This window comes from Schistocerca americana, chromosome 4 (genome assembly GCF_021461395.2).
Source record: "Schistocerca americana isolate TAMUIC-IGC-003095 chromosome 4, iqSchAmer2.1, whole genome shotgun sequence".
Classification (NCBI taxonomy): Eukaryota; Metazoa; Arthropoda; class Insecta; order Orthoptera; family Acrididae; genus Schistocerca; species Schistocerca americana.
In genome coordinates, this window is record NC_060122.1 from 225,611,864 (window position 1) to 225,629,647 (window position 17,784).

Sequence of the window (17,784 nt, forward strand, 5' to 3'; positions counted from 1 at the left end):
TTAATCTTGAGTAAAAGAAAATTTATTTTGAAAGTAACACTTTTCAAACCACCACTCACTATATTTTCCTGCAACCTGTCAGAAATAGGTTCATTTCAGCAATTGCTAGAGGGCACCAGAAAACAGGCATTGTGCGCAGGCACACCTACGGTGACATAGGAAGTCTGTGTGTTCATACATATAAAGCATTAATAGATCTTACATTAAATCATAAAGAAGATGACATCAGAAGATGCCTCAAGAGCATCAGAATTTCATAAGCCATACAAGAATGCATAATTTGGCTTGAAGTGCACATTTGTCTTTCCAGATTCATAATGAAGTAGGCTCCAAGCTGAGATTAAGCTTTTTAGTGTGATTTTCAAGATGTAAATTTTTTTGGAGAACCAGTACTGTGTTATCTCATGTTTGGTTCTCTATTATGCCATAATAATACCATACACGTCAGAAGATGAAAACATGCACTTGAAATACAGCGAACAGTTTAAACTAGCCAATAGTGTGGAATGAAATGCTTCATTTCAAATAAATTGACTGCCTCAGCAATAAAGATTAATAAATGCCAAATTTCTTTACAAAAGACTTCACCGTTTTGCAAGGGGATTAACACTTAACTGCCAAAAACATGGAAATAAAATAAAATCACAAAACTGAAACCAATAACATATTTTACCCTTCTATAATTATGTGAATGTATTCACTTTATAGCTCACAGCCATAGAAACCCGTTTTGTTTTCATTTGAGGGGACAACTGTAAATGATGAGGAAACAGCAAAATCACTAAACGTAAACACGTAGGCTACCCCGTCCCCACTACAAACTAGATTGCCCTGCACATGAAGAAATCTGGCAGCTTGGGTGCGCCAGAAAAAATTTTCTAGGTAGCATCTGGTGGCTTGTTGCTTCTGCCGATACATCTACAGCCAAACTTTAAGTAGCGAGAAGTGGGAGAAAGTACTGCTCATATGCGACTCAACTGTGCATGCGCATGAGCCCGCTGGCAACTACTCGGGCGAATCTAATGTATCTATTTGTCATGTCACCTCTTTGGAAACAATTTGTTGTTATGAAGTATTACGTAACTCTTTGTCCAAAAGCCTTTGACACATTTTGCTGTTGGCAGTCGCTTGTGTGTACAGTACGTTTTCTTGTTGTAATGGCAAATTTCCTTTGCAACTTACATTTTTCCTGGTTTTCTCTCAGATGAAAAAATTCCAAGGTTTTTCATGGATTTCCTAGTTGTCCTGGGGCATATACACCCTGCTATCAGAAAGCAAGATAATGATATGATAACCCAAATATAAGCTGAGAAATTATATTCAGATATGGAACATCATCAGCACTATTCAAGCAACATAGGAAGCAATTTCATAACCGATAAATTGCTGAGAATTTGCAAATTTTTGTGAATTGCAAAAGTACAGTCTCATAGTTATCGTCATCTAACAAATGGAGTACTGGAAAATTTGCATGCTACATTAACAGAGAGGTTGTAACGCTGTGTAAATAGAGCATAAACAAATAGAGACAGTTTGTCATATGCAGTTTTTGCACATGACACCCCACTCTATGGCTAGATACACTCTACATGAACTGTACTTTGGAATGTATAGTGTTCCAGGGATACCACAGAGGGATCAGTTAGACTGTTGTATGAGGAGTTACAAAAAACATATATATATATGACCTGCCAGCACTTTCGTTCGGTAAGTCACCTCATCTTTGTTATATAGTTATATATATAGTTATAATAGAGGGAAACATTCCATGTAGGAAAAATATATCTAAAAACAAAAATGATGTGACTTACCAAATGAAAGTGCTGGCAGGTCGACAGACACACAAACAACCACAAACATACACACAAAATTCAAGCTTTCGCGACAAACTGTTGCCTCATCAGGAAAGAGGGAAGGAGAGGGAAAGACGAAAGGATGTGGGTTTTAAGGGAGAGGGTAAGGAGTTATTCCAATCCCGGGAGCGGAAAGACTTACCTTAGGGGGAAAAAAGGACAGGTATACACTCGCACACACACACACATATCCATCCACACATAAACAGACACAAGCAGACATATTTAAAGACAAAGAGTGGGCAGAGAAGTGCAGAGGCAAAGATGTTGTTGAATGACAGGTGAGGTATGAGTGGCGGCAACTTGAAATTAGCGGAGATTGAGGTCTGGTGGATAACGGGAAGAGAGGATATATTGAAGAGCAAGTTCCCATCTCCGGAGTTCGGATAGGTTGGTGTTAGTGGGAAGTATCCAGATAACCCGGACGGTGTAACACTGTGCCAAGATGTGCTGGCCGTGCACCAAGGCATGTTTAGCCACAGGGTGATCCTCATTAACAACAAACACAGTCTCATGCGAATGGACAGTTTGTTGCTGGTCATTCCCACATAGAATGCGTCACAGTGTAGGCAGGTCAGTTGGTAAATCACGTGGGTGCTTTCACACGTGGTTCTGCCTTTGATCGTGTACACCTTCCGGGTTACAGGACTGGAGTAGGTGGTGGTGGGAGGGTGCATGGGACAGGTTTTACACCGGGGGCGGTTACAAGGGTAGGAGCCAGAGGGTAGGGAAGGTGGTTTGGGGATTTCATAGGGATGAACTAAGAGGTTACGAAGGTTAGGTGGACGGCGGAAAGACACTCTTGGTGGAGTGGGGAGGATTTCATGAAGGATGGATCTCATTTCAGGGCAGGATTTGAGGAAGTCGTATCCCTGCTGGAGAGCCACATTCAGAATCTGATCCAGTCCCGGAAAGTATCCTGTCACAAGTGGGGCACTTTTGTGGTTCTTCTGTGGGAGGTTCTGGGTTTGAGAGGATGAGGAAGTGGCTCTGGTTATTTGCTTCTGTACTAGGTCGGGAGGGTAGTTGCGGGATGCGAAAGCTGTTGTCAGGTTGTTGGTGTAATGGTTCAGGGATTCCGGACTGGAGCAGATTCGTTTGCCACGAAGACCTAGGCTGTAGGGAAGGGACCGTTTGATGTGGAATGGGTGGCAGCTGTCTTAATGGAGGTACCGTTGCTTATTGGTGGGTTTGATGTGGACGGACGTGTAAAGCTGGCCATTGGACAGGTGGAGGTCAACATCAAGGAAAGTAGCATGGGATTTGGAGTAGGACCAGGTGAATCTGATGGAACCAAAGGAGTTGAGGTTGGAGAGGAAATTCTGGAGTTCTTCTTCACTGTGAGTCCAGATCATGAAGATGTCATCAATAAATCTGTACCAAACTTTGGGTTGGCAGGCCTGGGTAACCAAGAAGGCTTCCTCTAAGCGACCCATGAATAGGTTGGCGTACGAAGGATCCATCCTGGTACCCATGGCTGTTCCCATTCATTGTTGGTATGTCTGGCCTTCAAAAGTGAAGAAGTTGTGGGTCAGGATGAAGCTGGCTAAGGTAATGAGGAAAGAGGTTTTAGGTAGGGTGGCAGGTGATCGGCGTGAAAGGAAGTGCTCCATCGCAGCGAGGCCCTGTACGTGCGGGATATTTGTGTATAAGGAAGTGGCATCAATGGTTACAAGGATGGTTTCTGGGGGTAACGGATTGGGTAAGGATTCCAGGCATTCGAGAAAGTGGTTGGTGTCTTTGATGAAGGATGGGAGACTGCACGTAATGGGTTGAAGGTGTTGATCTACGTAGGCAGAGATACGTTCTGTGGGGGCTTGGTAACCAGCTACAATGGGGCGGCCGGGATGATTGGGTTTGTGAATTTTAGGAAGAAGGTAGAAGGTAGGGGTACTTGATCGTCAGGAGTATGTGGCTGAAGGACTGCGTCAGCTTTCAGACAACACCACATACAAAGTTTGCCAAGGTAATCCCATTCCTGATGTCCAGGCGGAGCTTCAAGGAATCCTCAGAACCTTAGGCCCCCTACAAAACCTTTCACCTGGCTCCATCAACCTCCTGACCCCACCAACACCCCGCACTCCTACCTTCTACCTTCTTCCTAAAATTCACAAACCCAATCACCCCGGCCGCCCCATTGTAGCTGGTTACCAAGCCCCCACAGAACGTATCTCTGCCTACGTAGATCAACACCTTCAACCCATTACGTGCAGTCTCCCATCCTTCATCAAAGACACCAACCACTTTCTCGAACGCCTGGAATCCTTACCCAATCCGTTACCCCCAGAAACCATCCTTGTAACCATTGATGCCACTTCCTTATACACAAATATCCCGCACGTACAGGGCCTCGCTGCGATGGAGCACTTCCTTTCACGCCGATCACCTGCCACCCTACCTAAAACCTCTTTCCTCATTACCTTAGCCAGCTTCATCCTGACCCACAACTTCTTCACTTTTGAAGGCCAGACATACCAAAAATTAAAGGGAACAGCCATGGGTACCAGGATGCCCCCTTCGTACGCCAACCTTTTCATGGGTCGCTTAGAGGAAGCCTTCTTGGTTACCCAGGCCTGCCAACCCAAAGTTTGGTACAGATTTATTGATGACATCTTCATGATCTGGACTCACAGTGAAGAAGAACTCCAGAATTTCCTCTCCAACCTCAACTCCTTTGGTTCCATCAGATTCACCTGGTCCTACTCCAAATCCCATGCCACTTTCCTTGATGTTGACCTCCACCTGTCCAATGGCCAGCTTCACACGTCCGTCCACATCAAACCCACCAACAAGCAACGGTACCTCCATTACGACAGCTGCCACCCATTCCACATCAAACGGTCCCTTCCCTACAGCCTAGGTCTTCGTGGCAAACGAATCTGCTCCAGTCCGGAATCCCTGAACCATTACACCAACAACCTGACAACAGCTTTCGCATCCCGCAACTACCCTCCCGACCTAGTACAGAAGCAAATAACCAGAGCCACTTCCTCATCCTCTCAAACCCAGAACTTCCCACAGAAGAACCACAAAAGTGCCCCACTTGTGACAGGATACTTTCCGGGACTGGATCAGATTCTGAATGTGGCTCTCCAGCAGGGATACGACTTCCTCAAATCCTGCCCTGAAATGAGATCCATCCTTCATGAAATCCTCCCCACTCCACCAAGAGTGTCTTTCCGCCGTCCACCTAACCTTCGTAACCTCTTAGTTCATCCCTATGAAATCCCCAAACCACCTTCCCTACCCTCTGGCTCCTACCCTTGTAACCGCCCCCGGTGTAAAACCTGTCCCATGCACCCTCCCACCACCACCTACTCCAGTCCTGTAACCCGGAAGGTGTACACGATCAAAGGCAGAGCCACGTGTGAAAGCACCCACTTGATTTACCAACTGACCTGCCTACACTGTGACGCATTCTATGTGGGAATGACCAGCAACAAACTGTCCATTCGCATGACACAGTGTTTGTTGGTAATGAGGATCACCCTGTGGCTAAACATGCCTTGGTGCACGGCCAGCACATCTTGGCACAGTGTTACACCGTCCGGATTATCTGGATACTTCCCACTAACACCAACCTATCCGAACTCCGGAGATGGGAACTTGCTCTTCAATATATCCTCTCTTCCCGTTATCCACCAGACCTCAATCTCCGCTAATTTCAAGTTGCCGCCACTCATACCTCACCTGTCATTCAACAACATCTTTGCCTCTGCACTTCTGCCTCGACTGACATCTCTGCCCAAACTCTTTGTCTTTAAATATGTCTGCTTGTGTCTGTATATGTGTGGATGGATATGTGTGTGTGTGTGTGTGTGTGTGTGTGTGTGTGTGTGTGTGTGTGTGTGTGCGAGTGTATACCTGTCCTTTTTTCCCCCTAAGGTAAGTCTTTCCGCTCCCGGGATTGGAATGACTCCTTACCCTCTCCCTTAAAACCCACATCCTTTCGTCTTTCCCTCTCCTTCCCTCTTTCCTGATGAGTCAACAGTTTGTTGCGAAAGCTTGAATTTTGTGTGTATGTTTGTGGATGTTTGTGTGACTGTCGACCTGCCAGCACTTTCATTTGGTAAGTCACATCATCTTTGTTTTTAGATATATATTTCCTACGTGGAATGTTTCCCTAATTTTAATCAAAAAGTAAGGTCCATAGCAAAAACTGGCCAAGTGTGAGAAGAACTTGTACTCTGAGGGTTCTGTACAAACGTAATTAGGTACATAGATAGTTCATCGATCTAGGAAATCAAAAATGTCAACGATTTTTGACTGTTATCAATACCAATACTGGCAAGATATCAGTCCTGGGAACTCCAGGACTCTTGGGAATGTTTTAATTTAAAATTGTAATTTGCACAGACAGACAGAAAAAAAGATGTGATATAATTACGAGCTAACACGTGGTCCGGTATTCGGGCCAAGTGTGATTATCACGAGCCTGGCCCATGGTACGCTGGTCACATGAAATGTAAACTTCATGGGCCCAGCCTGTGGTATATCAGTCGGGTGAAATGTAAATTGTATGTGCCCAGTCTGTGGTACATCAGCAAGGTGAAATGTAAACACCATGGATCTGGCCTGTGGTATAATGGTCACACTTACAATGTGCCCACCACACACAGCACAGATTCTTATTACCTCTTTGCCTCACACTCAGTTAAATGTTATTCTTGGTCATGTTCGCACACCCAAATATATTTTCTTAAATATTAGGGACATATCCCCACAAAATATTTTCAAAACATAAATGTTGTGGCGAGAACAATGAGTGTTATGTTGATACTTCTGCTACCGAGAATGACAGTAGTGACATCATAGCTCCTGTATGACAATAATCCAAGCAATTAATTGTTGAAGATGATATTGCTTACAAAGATCAACTATCAGAGCCCCTGACTTGGAAAAAAATACAAAATAGTCCAAAAATCTGGAACTATACAATGACTCAAGGCATAAAAGAGGCAACCTTACATCAGGTAGGAGTAAATAATAGAGAATTAGATATATTTAATATCATATTGGATAACATGTTCTGAGAGAATATTGTAACAGAGACTAAGCGGTACACAGGACAAACACATCCATTCTAAACAGAATACCTGGAACTGACAACAAATTGTTTTCTGTGGATTGTAATTAAATTAAAAGACATTTTGTACTGTCACAAGTGAACAAACTGAGATTCCACAGAATAAGTTGAAGAGGGCTCTTGTAGAAACGCCCATATTTAGAGAAATAATGTGTGCTAAAATACATCTGCAAATTACAAGATGTTTGAACTTTACAAATAATGATCTTGTTGCCAATAAAGACAAAAATAAAAACAATTTGTGCAAAACAGATCTGTGACCCAGTATATGAACCAAAAATTTAAGCAACAGTGTACAATGAAATAAGACATTCCTAACCATGAATCACACATGAAATTTAAGGTATACATATCTTACAACTAATTCAATCCATCAAAAAAGGCACAGTTCAATATTAAATTTTACAAATTATGTGAGGCTAATTCCGGTTATTGCTATGACTTTAAAATACAAGGGTCGTTCAATAAGTAATGCATCACTTTTTTTTCTCTCAAAACATATTTATTGTTAAGAGTCAGAATTCGGTGACAATATATATCAACATGCCTTGCCCATGTCTTATTTTTCTACATAGTCTCCATCACATTGTATGGCCGTATGCCAACATTGTGGAAGAGCATGTGTTCCCTGGTGGTAAAAGCTCCTGTCTTGTAGGCACAGCCATGTTTTCACTGCATGAATGACAATCTCGTCATCTTCATCTTCAAAGAAAACGACGGGGTGCTGCATTTAAAGAGACTGTTCTCGAGTGCTTTGAGGAAGCACCTACAACAAGTACTCAAGCGGTTGGACATGACATGGGAGTCACTCATCGATTAGTCTGGGAGGTTTTGAGGGATGATGGCCAGCATCCATATAGTTTCCACCCTGTCCAAGAGCTATAAATCCTGTGACGGACTATGAACACAGGCTACGGTTTTGTCGGTGGTTTCTTCTGCAACATGTTGTACGAGATCTCGACTTCCCTGCTATTGTGTTGCTTACCTTCCATTGGGATGGCCTTTACAACACTCGAAACGTTCATTTCTGGGCAATGTGAAATCCTCACACCACGTACGTCCACTGACACCAGTAACGATTTTCACTCAACATTTGGGCAGGCATGATTGGACCTGTCCGTCTACCTTCTCAACTTACCGGCACAAATTACCTCCACTTTTTGCAAGAAACTCTACCCAGCCTGCTGGAAGATGTTCCCCTGGACATACGGCTACGCATTTGGTTGCAGCATGATGGGGCACCCGTACATAACAATCATGCTGTACGCGAATATTTAAATTAACTCTTTGATGGCCAGGTAATTGGCACAGGTGCTTGTAGGACATGGCTCCCGCAACCGCCAGACCTCACACCACCAGACTTTTTCCTGTGTGGATTCTTCAAGGTTCTAATTCACCCACCTGGATGCCAACCACCCAGAAACAAAGAGGAATTAATGGATCACATTCAACATGCTGCCAATCACATTAGGCCAATGCCAGGAATATTTGAAAGAGTTTCAGCAAAACACTGTTCAACGTTACCAAGCTTGTGTCACGTCAGAGGGTCGCCAGTTCGAGCACCTGCTTTCAATAAACAATGTCCTAGCTACAAAAAAAGCCCTTCTCAGGGCCGCCACAATTTGTAAAAGATTTTCTGTACACAAACTGACAGCTGTTGACAGGTTTGTTAGTGGTATGTCTTATCATGAAACTATAATGGATGTGTCGGTACCCCAGCAGATTTGCCCCCAGGCCACCAGAGTGGGTGGCTGGTACGCTACGATCAAGCGTGCAGGCCGCCGTGGATGCATTGCGATCTCCAGCACGCAAAGCATTCGCGGTCATGCATTGTCCAGAGCATTCAGCAACAGGGTAATCCCGCAGCCAATCAAAGCATATGGCACCAAGTTTCCATAGTTAAAAATTGTGCGTTGTCAACCTACACAACATCAGTAATTTTGGATCCTACTGCCACCAGCTATCCAGGGTTAAAATTTCGTGACACAATTTTTCTCCACTGCGTAAGTCAAAACAAACTTCAGTGAAATCAAGTGCAAGGATGGAAACATTAGAAGCACAATGAGAATTCCACTGATAGATGTAGATGAGAGAGGAGGTATGTGGAAAGAGTGCAATGATGGCCTCTATGAGGGGGAAGACATGCCTAATGGCATGCTAGAACAAGAAACAGCAGCCAATATAGAAGAGATAGGGGATCCAGATTAGAATCAGAATTTAAAAGAGCTTTGAAGGACTTAAAATCGAATAAGACTGAAGGGCTAGATAACATTCCATCAGAATTTCTACAATTCTTGGCGGAAGAAGCAACAAAATGACTATTCACATTAGTGTATAGAAAGTATGAGTCTGGCGATATACCATCTAACTTTTGGAAAAACGTCATCCACACAATTCCAAGGACAGCAAGACTCAACAATTGTGAGAATTATCGCAAAATCAGCTTAATAACTCATGCATCCTAGTTGTTGACAAGAGTTATATACAGAAGAATGGAAAAGAAAATTGAAGATGTGTTACAAGGTAATCAGTTAGGCTTTAGGAAAGATAAAGGCACCAGAGAGGCAATTCTGACATTGTGGTCAATAACGGAAGCAAGACTAAAGAAAAATCAAGACACGTTCATAGGATTTGTCGACTCGGAATAAATGCCAACAATATCAAATGGTGCAAGAATTCTGAGAAAGATAGTGGTAATCAATAGGGAAAGATATATAAGTCTAAGAGCCAAGAGGGAATAATAAGAGTGGAAAACCAGGAATGAAGTGATCAGATTTTTAGTGTCTTAAGACACTATAGTCTTCATCCCTACTATTCAATCCTCAGTGAAAGTGAAGAAGAATTACAGGACTGGCTGAATCTAATCAGCAGCCAAATGAGTACAGGATATGGACTGAGAGTGAATCAAAGAAAGATGAAACTAATGAGAAGTAGCAGAAATGAGATCGGCGAGAAACTTAAAGTCAGGACTGGTGATCACAAAATAGGTGGCAGCAAAGTAACCCATGACAGTCAGAGCAAGGATGACATGGCAAAAACGGCATTCTTGGTCAAGAGAAGTCTACTAGTATCAAACATAAGCCTTAGTTTGAGGAAGAAATTTCTGAGAATGTAGGTCTGGAGTACAGCACTTGCAGTTCTTCAAGAATTTCCGCATAAATTCCAGAACCACTTGTCCTCCTACTGTCTCGGAACACACAATATTTTAAAAATAAGTGTGAGAGAACGTACATACTGCGTGACACATGTTTGTGTGTGCAGGCTGGAAAAGAGTCACGAGCACAAGGTAGACGCGACGGTCGAACGGCATCGACAAGTGTTAGCCACCCGCGCCACGGAAGCCATATTGGAAGAGCAAGTAGTAATCAGGTAGTATTCCTTGCTGCTTTAGTGTCTGTGATTGTTGTTAAAGAAAAATGAACAATTGATTATAGACATTTAATTGTACTTCATGTGTTGGACTTGCTAGAAGTAAGACATGTTCATAACTATGTGGTTACAAAAACTACAGTAAAAAATGAATTTAATCAAATCTAATGCTAGACAAATCGATTGACTTGCAAACATTCGAATATTTATGTGAGAGTATCCACTTATTTCAAGAGGGGAGAGAGAGAGAGAGAGAGAGAGAGAGAGAGAGAGAGAGAGAGAGAGAGAGAGAGAGAGAGTCTGATAAATGCCCGTAGCCAGCATTATTCTTCGGAGGAGGTGGTTTTGGAGCGACACAGCCGGCTATCCAGAGAAGAAGATCGGCTGTGCACATCAAGTAAGTCAACTGATGTGAGAGAGGTGTGGATTTTGCTTGCAATCCAAAGTCACACCGCTTCTTATTGTCGCACAGCATTAGACACTGTATGGCAGTGAAACATGGACTGTGGGAAAACTGGAAAAGAAGAGAGTGGAAGCATTTGAAATGTGGTGCTACACAACAATGTTGAAAATTAGGTGGAATGATAAGGTAAGGAATGAGGAGGTTCAACAGAGAATCGGCCACAAAAGTAATATATGGAAAACACTGACAAAAATGAGGGACAGGATGGTAGGACATCTGTTAAGACATCACAGAATAACTTCCATAGTGCTAGAAGGAGCTGTAGAGGGTAAAAACAGTAGAGGAAAACAGAGACTGGAATACATCCAGCAAATAACTGAGGATCTGGACTGCAAGTGCTACTCTGAGATGAGAGGTTGGCACAGGAGAGGACTTTGTAGTGGGCAGCATCAAACCAGCCAGAAGACTGGTAAAAGATTTCTGTAAAGTAAAATTAAAGAGGACATAATAAAGAATGAGGAGCTGCAAACAAATACTCGTAGTTAAATGGAAAGATAAACGAGATGTTCATTTTACGATGACAAAACACAGAACAGTAGAAATGATTACACGAGGATCCCATATACTTCAAATGGTTCAAATGGCTCTAAGCACTATGTGACTTAACATCTGAGGTCATCAGACCCCTAGACTTAGAACTACTTAAACCTTACTAACCTAAGGACATCACACACATCCATGCCCGAGGACGGATTCGAACCTGTGACTGTAGCAGCAGCACGGTTCCGGACTGAAGCGCCTAGAACCGCTCGGCCACAGCAGCTGGCCAATATACTTCGATATCAAGTTGTGTTATGGAGTACAACAAGGGAATGATTGGAATTTATCAACAAAACCAAATACTAGCAAGCTTCCCAAACATGAGACAATAGTAAAAGGACATCAAAAAAAATTTTGTTTTCTGTTTGATACTCATCTTTTCAATATGTACATTTTGTGCAACAAATAGAGTTACAGTGATCATAGGACTGAAATAGCCAAATCATTACTGAAAAATATACCAAAATCACATTATAAACGATGAGGGCAGGTATCATATGGAGATTTACCAGACAGACAACACACGAAATGTTGACCGACAGCTTCATAATCAAAGTCATCAAGACTGTAAACTCGGGAGTGCACGAGAGGCAAAATTCCATTACATGCATCATATGTTTCGAGTGATATCACAGCCTTGAAGATTACTGATTTGTGTTGTTGGTTTTTGTAAATGTGCTAGTATTGTGAACTGTCAATGTATTCAGAAATTGGAGATAAATGGTACTGATTTATACTACACTGTATTCATTGATAATAAATCTTCTGTGGTATTTCTGACATGATTATTACATGAGGTTGTAACTACTTACTCAAAATTCGAGGTTGTAATTACTTACTCAAAATTCCACAAAATTATATATCAGTTGGGTCTGACACACGTACTCACATTCTGTAAGTCATATGTGATTGGTACAACATCATGTTGAGTCCCATAGTGCTCAGAGCCATTTGAACCATTTGGTACAACATCAGACCAATTTGCTGAAACACGAAATGGCTCGAAGACTGGGCAATTGTGTTTGGATTTTGGGCCCAGTCTGCTGCAACTTGAATCATGGGTTACACGGCTAACAGACATGTGGACATGAAAAAGAAAAATAATTCCGTGGGATATAATTACAAATTAAATATTTCCTGAGTTTTTCCTTTATATGTACTACAAAACCTTACTTCTTGTCAAATTTCATGGTTCTTGATGAATGAATTTGCTTCTATCAAAGTATGTGACATAAATGGCCATATATTTTGACTGCATTGACTTAGAAGCTTAAACTTTTTACATCCCCAAGGGACCACAGACCTTAATGTGATACATACAAATTCTGCCTTGATATTTCTACTTGTTCCTGAGAAAAAGTGGTATTAACAGTCGAACACACAGACAGACAGACAGAGAACAGAGTGAACCTGTAAGGGTTTTGTTGTTACTGACTGAGGCACAAAAGCCTACAAATGAAGAAATTATCATGCAAGAAAGGAAAAAAATGAGCCAACTCATAATAGGGTATAGCACGAGGAATCATTCCAGATATCCACTGTCCAGAGGCATCACTCTTTGCGTCACCTAATGTGTCACTTAGCACTGATTACAGAAATGTGTGGCTTATGAACACTGTACCCCACTCTTTCTAACTCTCTACACACAGCCATTGTGCAAGCTGAACCACTGGCACCACTCTTGAACTCACGAAATATTCCTTCTGCTGATTTCGTGTGAAGTTTTTACGACCACCCTTTGCAATGCACAACAATCACCGGCCATCGGTGCATGAGGTAGGTCTGGTTTTGGTTTAGCTGTGGTTGTTCCTTCGTGTTTCCACTGCACAGTCACACCACCAATATTCGACTTGGCCAGCTTTTGGAGAGCTGAAATGTCCCTGACAGATCTGTCACTTAGGTGATATCCAATGACTAGTCCTTAAGCTCTCCTCATTGTCCAATTCTGATGTAACCACTTCCCTACTGACAACACAAAATTCACTCCTCCTTTTATACTGGCACATGGTCAATTCCGCATTGCATAGAGGTGTCTGAACACCTTTGATCAGGTAGTATATTTCTTTCAGGAAGCAGATTTCTAACCATGGCAGGAACTGATTGAACTTTGTGCAGAAGATACAATGATTGAGAGAGAGAGAGAGAGAGAGAGAGAGAGAGAGAGAGAGAGAGAGAGAGAGAGATCTATACATTTTTACCCATTGGAGAGAAGTGTTGCATATGCAGAGAATCCAGTGCCTGAGATGGAATACAGTGGGAAGAGCAATCACATTTTCTAGCATCTTATCAGCCCAACACCTTAATTAATGGTATTGAAGGGTTGTGAGGAGCATAGGAACATACCAGAGTCATTTGAGGTGGACACAAACAAAATACCTGGCAATTAGTCAATCACTGTGTAGCTTCTTAAATTTGTTGGTGAGGAAGCAATAGCTGCATCTGTCAGTGACTGTAACTAAATGAAGATCACGCAACTACAGCACTCTGCCTGTTGGTTTGCACCAAGGGTGGTGCTCTACATATTGTGAACCAGAGGTCTCAGGTCCATCCACGTCCATGGCCGATACTATTTCAGCCCTGTCTAAGATTTTTGCAATAGAGGGACTTCCTTATACCATAGTTAACAATAACAGCCACCAGTTTGTTCCCCCCAAAAATTTTCATTCTTTTGTAAGGCTAGTGAGGTTCGCCCTCTCATAACTCCTCCATTTCATCATCAATCTAACAGTGAGGCCCACTGCATGGTTCGGACATTTAAAACTTAGTTGCAGAAGTACATATCTGGCAGGTCCACTGAATCTGCTTTACACCGTTTTTTAAGTTCATACCATTTCACTCCAGTGGTGGACAAGTGCCCAGTGGAGCTGCTACATGGACCCCAACCAAGGAACTTCCTTCACCTGCAGCATCCAATGCCGTGTCCGCCAATGTCGTCGGCTACATAACGGTTCTGGCCGCATGCGCCTGTCTCGGCTCATGGTTTTGGCCGCAGGCTGGGTTCCTGCTGTTATCGAGCATCACTCGGTCTGGCGCCTGTGCATCATCTGCATTCTTGATGGACGGATGTCCCGTCCCTTTGACCAGCTGCGGCCACACACATCGGGGTCTGTTCCGAAAGGGCCACCGCCTCCCACCCCAATGCCTGTTCCTGTGTCACAGACGATCTGGTTTGTGCTGCAGCGGAGATTGCTGCCTCTGACCCATTCCTCACCTGCCGTCTCTGGTGCAGCCCCACTGCACCTAATGCTGCTGCCGCCTCTGTTGCTGGGTCCTGTGCAGCCATTGTTTTTGACATGCCCTCTGATGTCTCGTTTACTGACCCCTGACCTTGATGAGGAGGTTGCCGTGGAGATGCCATCCCTGGTACTGCCCTTCAGCCTCTCACGAGAGAGGGGATGGTGTGCCAAACCGCTCCATCATCACTTCCGCCCCTAATCAGTGGTACCTGTCGGCTACATGGTGGTGCAGCAGCCAGTTTTTTTATGTATTCATGTCGTTTTTCCACCAACTAGAAGGGAGGAATGATGTACCTTCACTCATGATAAGTTCTATTTCAGAGATCATGCATCCATACAATTCACACGCCCACTTATAGAGGCCACCTGGGCCTGCCTTGGATGTTGGGTTTGTGGGGCGCTCAACTGCGTGGTTATCAGCGGTCTGCCTTGGATGCACTCTGTTGAGCCGACAAAGAAGCAGTATTATTTAGGTGACCACAAACGAGCGCTTGGCTTATTCTGTAACTGTATTACAGTTGTCCATTCAATGTGTTCAGTGCTACAAGCAACCTGTACTTCACTGTATCGTATGTTGGCTTTATCAAGTACCATATTCCATAAATCATGTTTGTTCTTGTTACAACACATGCAATCCTGACGGACACTTCAATGTTGTAATTAATGTCCTAAAGAAAAATGTAGGTGTATTTTGCTTACATCTGTGAAACAGGAGGGTAGATGTATGAGAGTAGGACTGGGATGGCACCATTGAGAACCTATGCTTTCCTCCCAGACTTCAAGAAAAGGGTTTCTAATGAATCACATCAATCTCAGTCAGGGCCTGGGAATGTATGTGGTATTCAGAAGCATTTCCTGCTTACCAATAATGGGCATGGGCAAACACATTACATGCACGTGTATAATGTAGTCTTTAGTGTTTAGATTGTTCTCCCAAAGTGACAAAAAACATTTCACTAGCCAGTTTTATTTTACCTGCCCTGTGCCATTATCTGGTGTAAATACCAGGGGGTGGAAAATAATTTGATTTTTTTTTCTGCATAGATATAATCATACACTGCTCCTACTTGTTTTCTGAGTGTGTTGCATGAAGTATTTACTTATGTGAAAATTTTTCAACAGCAACTACATGGCAGCTGCATTGCATTATTGTTAAAAACTAAAGCCATAAACAAGTCTTTTTATATACTCACAGATTATTTTTTGCAAACATTATTGAAGAAAAAAAAAAAAAAGAAAAAAAGAGGCAGCTATGCTTCCTTAACACACTTTCTGAGAAGAGGAACGCACTTACTGTTTGACATCTTGAGATCGACAAGGCACGCAATATGTACAGGAAAGCACCCACTGTGATAGGAGTCCTTCTTAAGCACCCTACAAAAACAAACAAACAAGATATCTGCCATTAGTAAAGTTCAAAATTTATGCTACATCTACACAAGTGAAACAACACTAGCTGTAAAATTTAAGAGAAAAAAATGCAGTCAGTGAGTGGTGAGCAACAAGTGTGTGCTTCTACATGAAGAATACAGATTCAACACCCAGCACCACAAGAAATTCTCACTGACTGGAAGATCAGAATGGAACAGAATATACTTTGTGTACTGTAATTAGAAGTGACTTGAAGAAGTAGTATTAGTTCCAGCTTCAAATGGCTGTTAGAATACATTGAGGTGACTAAAGTCTTGGGGTTCAGATGGGATAGTGATGTGAAAATATGAATTTAAGCAAGTGAAGGTCATTTAGCCTCTCACACTCAATTCCGTCTCTCCCTTCCAAGTTTTTGAACCCTGGGAACCTGAGCAGCCCTGAGGAAAATTGAGTAATCAACCACGCTGGAGAACAGGGTCAAGGCACACAAGAGCAGGAGAAATGGTCTTCCGAAGAATAGCTATGGGCTGATAACCCATATCAAGAAAAAAATCTTATTACTAAAGCTCCAGGAAATAGAATTAGATGGACCCTCAGGCATTACGTAGAATTGCAGCCCTTGGAAGTCTGATTGGAATAGTGAAAACATTGAAGGTGGATACCATTGCCTTGCAAGAGATAAGGTGGACTGGACAGGGTACCTTCCAGAAACAGCAGTGTTCTGTGTAACATAGCGGCCACAATAGTGAACACATATTTGGTGTGGGATTTATAGTCTATCAAAGCACTGAACAACTAGTAACAGGATTTAAAGCAGTAAGTCCATATATATGAATAAAGGGGAAATTCTTTAACTAAAGTCTTCTAAATGCACATGCCTCTACTAAGGAGAAGACAGCTGAAGAGGAGGAGATCTTCTTCAAGGAACTGGAACAAGCATATTGACAGTGTGGTGATAGGAGATATGAATGCTAAGGTAGGGCAGGAGTGGGTCTTCTCCCCTACGACTGGTAAATATAGCATTCATAAAGAGAGAAATGACGATGGACACCTCTTGATAAATTTTGCAGCATCAGTTAACATGACAGTTTCTAGCAAATGGTTCCAGCATAAGAATATAATAAAATGACCTGAGTGTCACCAGGTAACAATGCTAGGAACCAAATTGTTCATATATTACCAGATACCAGGCATGGCTCTGATGTACTAGACTGATCATTACCTCCTCACACCAAAAATTAGAGGAAGAATTTCAACTGTACATAAAAGTTAAAGGAGAAAGGCCAAATAAGTAAAATACCTCCGAACTTAGGGACCCACAGTAGGCTGAACACCTAGCTAAAAATTTGGAAAATAGATTAACAGGAATCCTACAGAATTATACTCAACATAAATCACCAATGGAATAAAACCAAAAATGAAAAACAGGCTGCTGCTGCAGAGGAAGTGATTGGTTTGGAACAACAGACCAGAAGGAATGAATGGTATGATGAAGAGTGTGTGGAAGCAACAAGAACAAAAAAGGAAACATGTAACAATATGTTCAGAAGAACAAGAGTGCTAGTGGATGACTATAGAGGAAAAAGAAGTACTGAAAAATGTTTTCTGAAAGCAAAGATGAGAAGCCTTTTCAAAATATGGTTGCAGAACACTGAAGAACACTAACAAAAGCAGGATATTCTACAAAAAGGTCAATAACCTCAGAAAGGAATTTCAACGAAAAACAACACGAAGTAGAGGAAAAAATGGTGAACTTAAAGCATTACAGAAATTTGTGTTACATCGTTGGGCAGAGAACTTTAAGGAATTATTATGAGCAGAGAATGCTGAAGCATGGGAACTAAGTGAAACCAAGAAGTGGAAGAA

General features: G+C 42.4%; 1 protein-coding gene across 2 annotated transcripts in view; it reads right to left on the reverse strand.

Annotated features, from left to right (window-relative positions):
- Positions 1 to 17,784, reverse strand: part of LOC124612714 (cell division cycle protein 16 homolog) — a 207,658-nt gene that overhangs the window by 90,773 nt on the left and 99,101 nt on the right. For both annotated transcript variants that reach the window (XM_047141067.1, XM_047141068.1), the window contains exon 6: positions 15,842 to 15,921. In XM_047141067.1, coding sequence (XP_046997023.1) covers positions 15,842 to 15,921 — 80 coding nt within the window. The remainder of the gene's footprint in view (positions 1 to 15,841; positions 15,922 to 17,784) is intronic.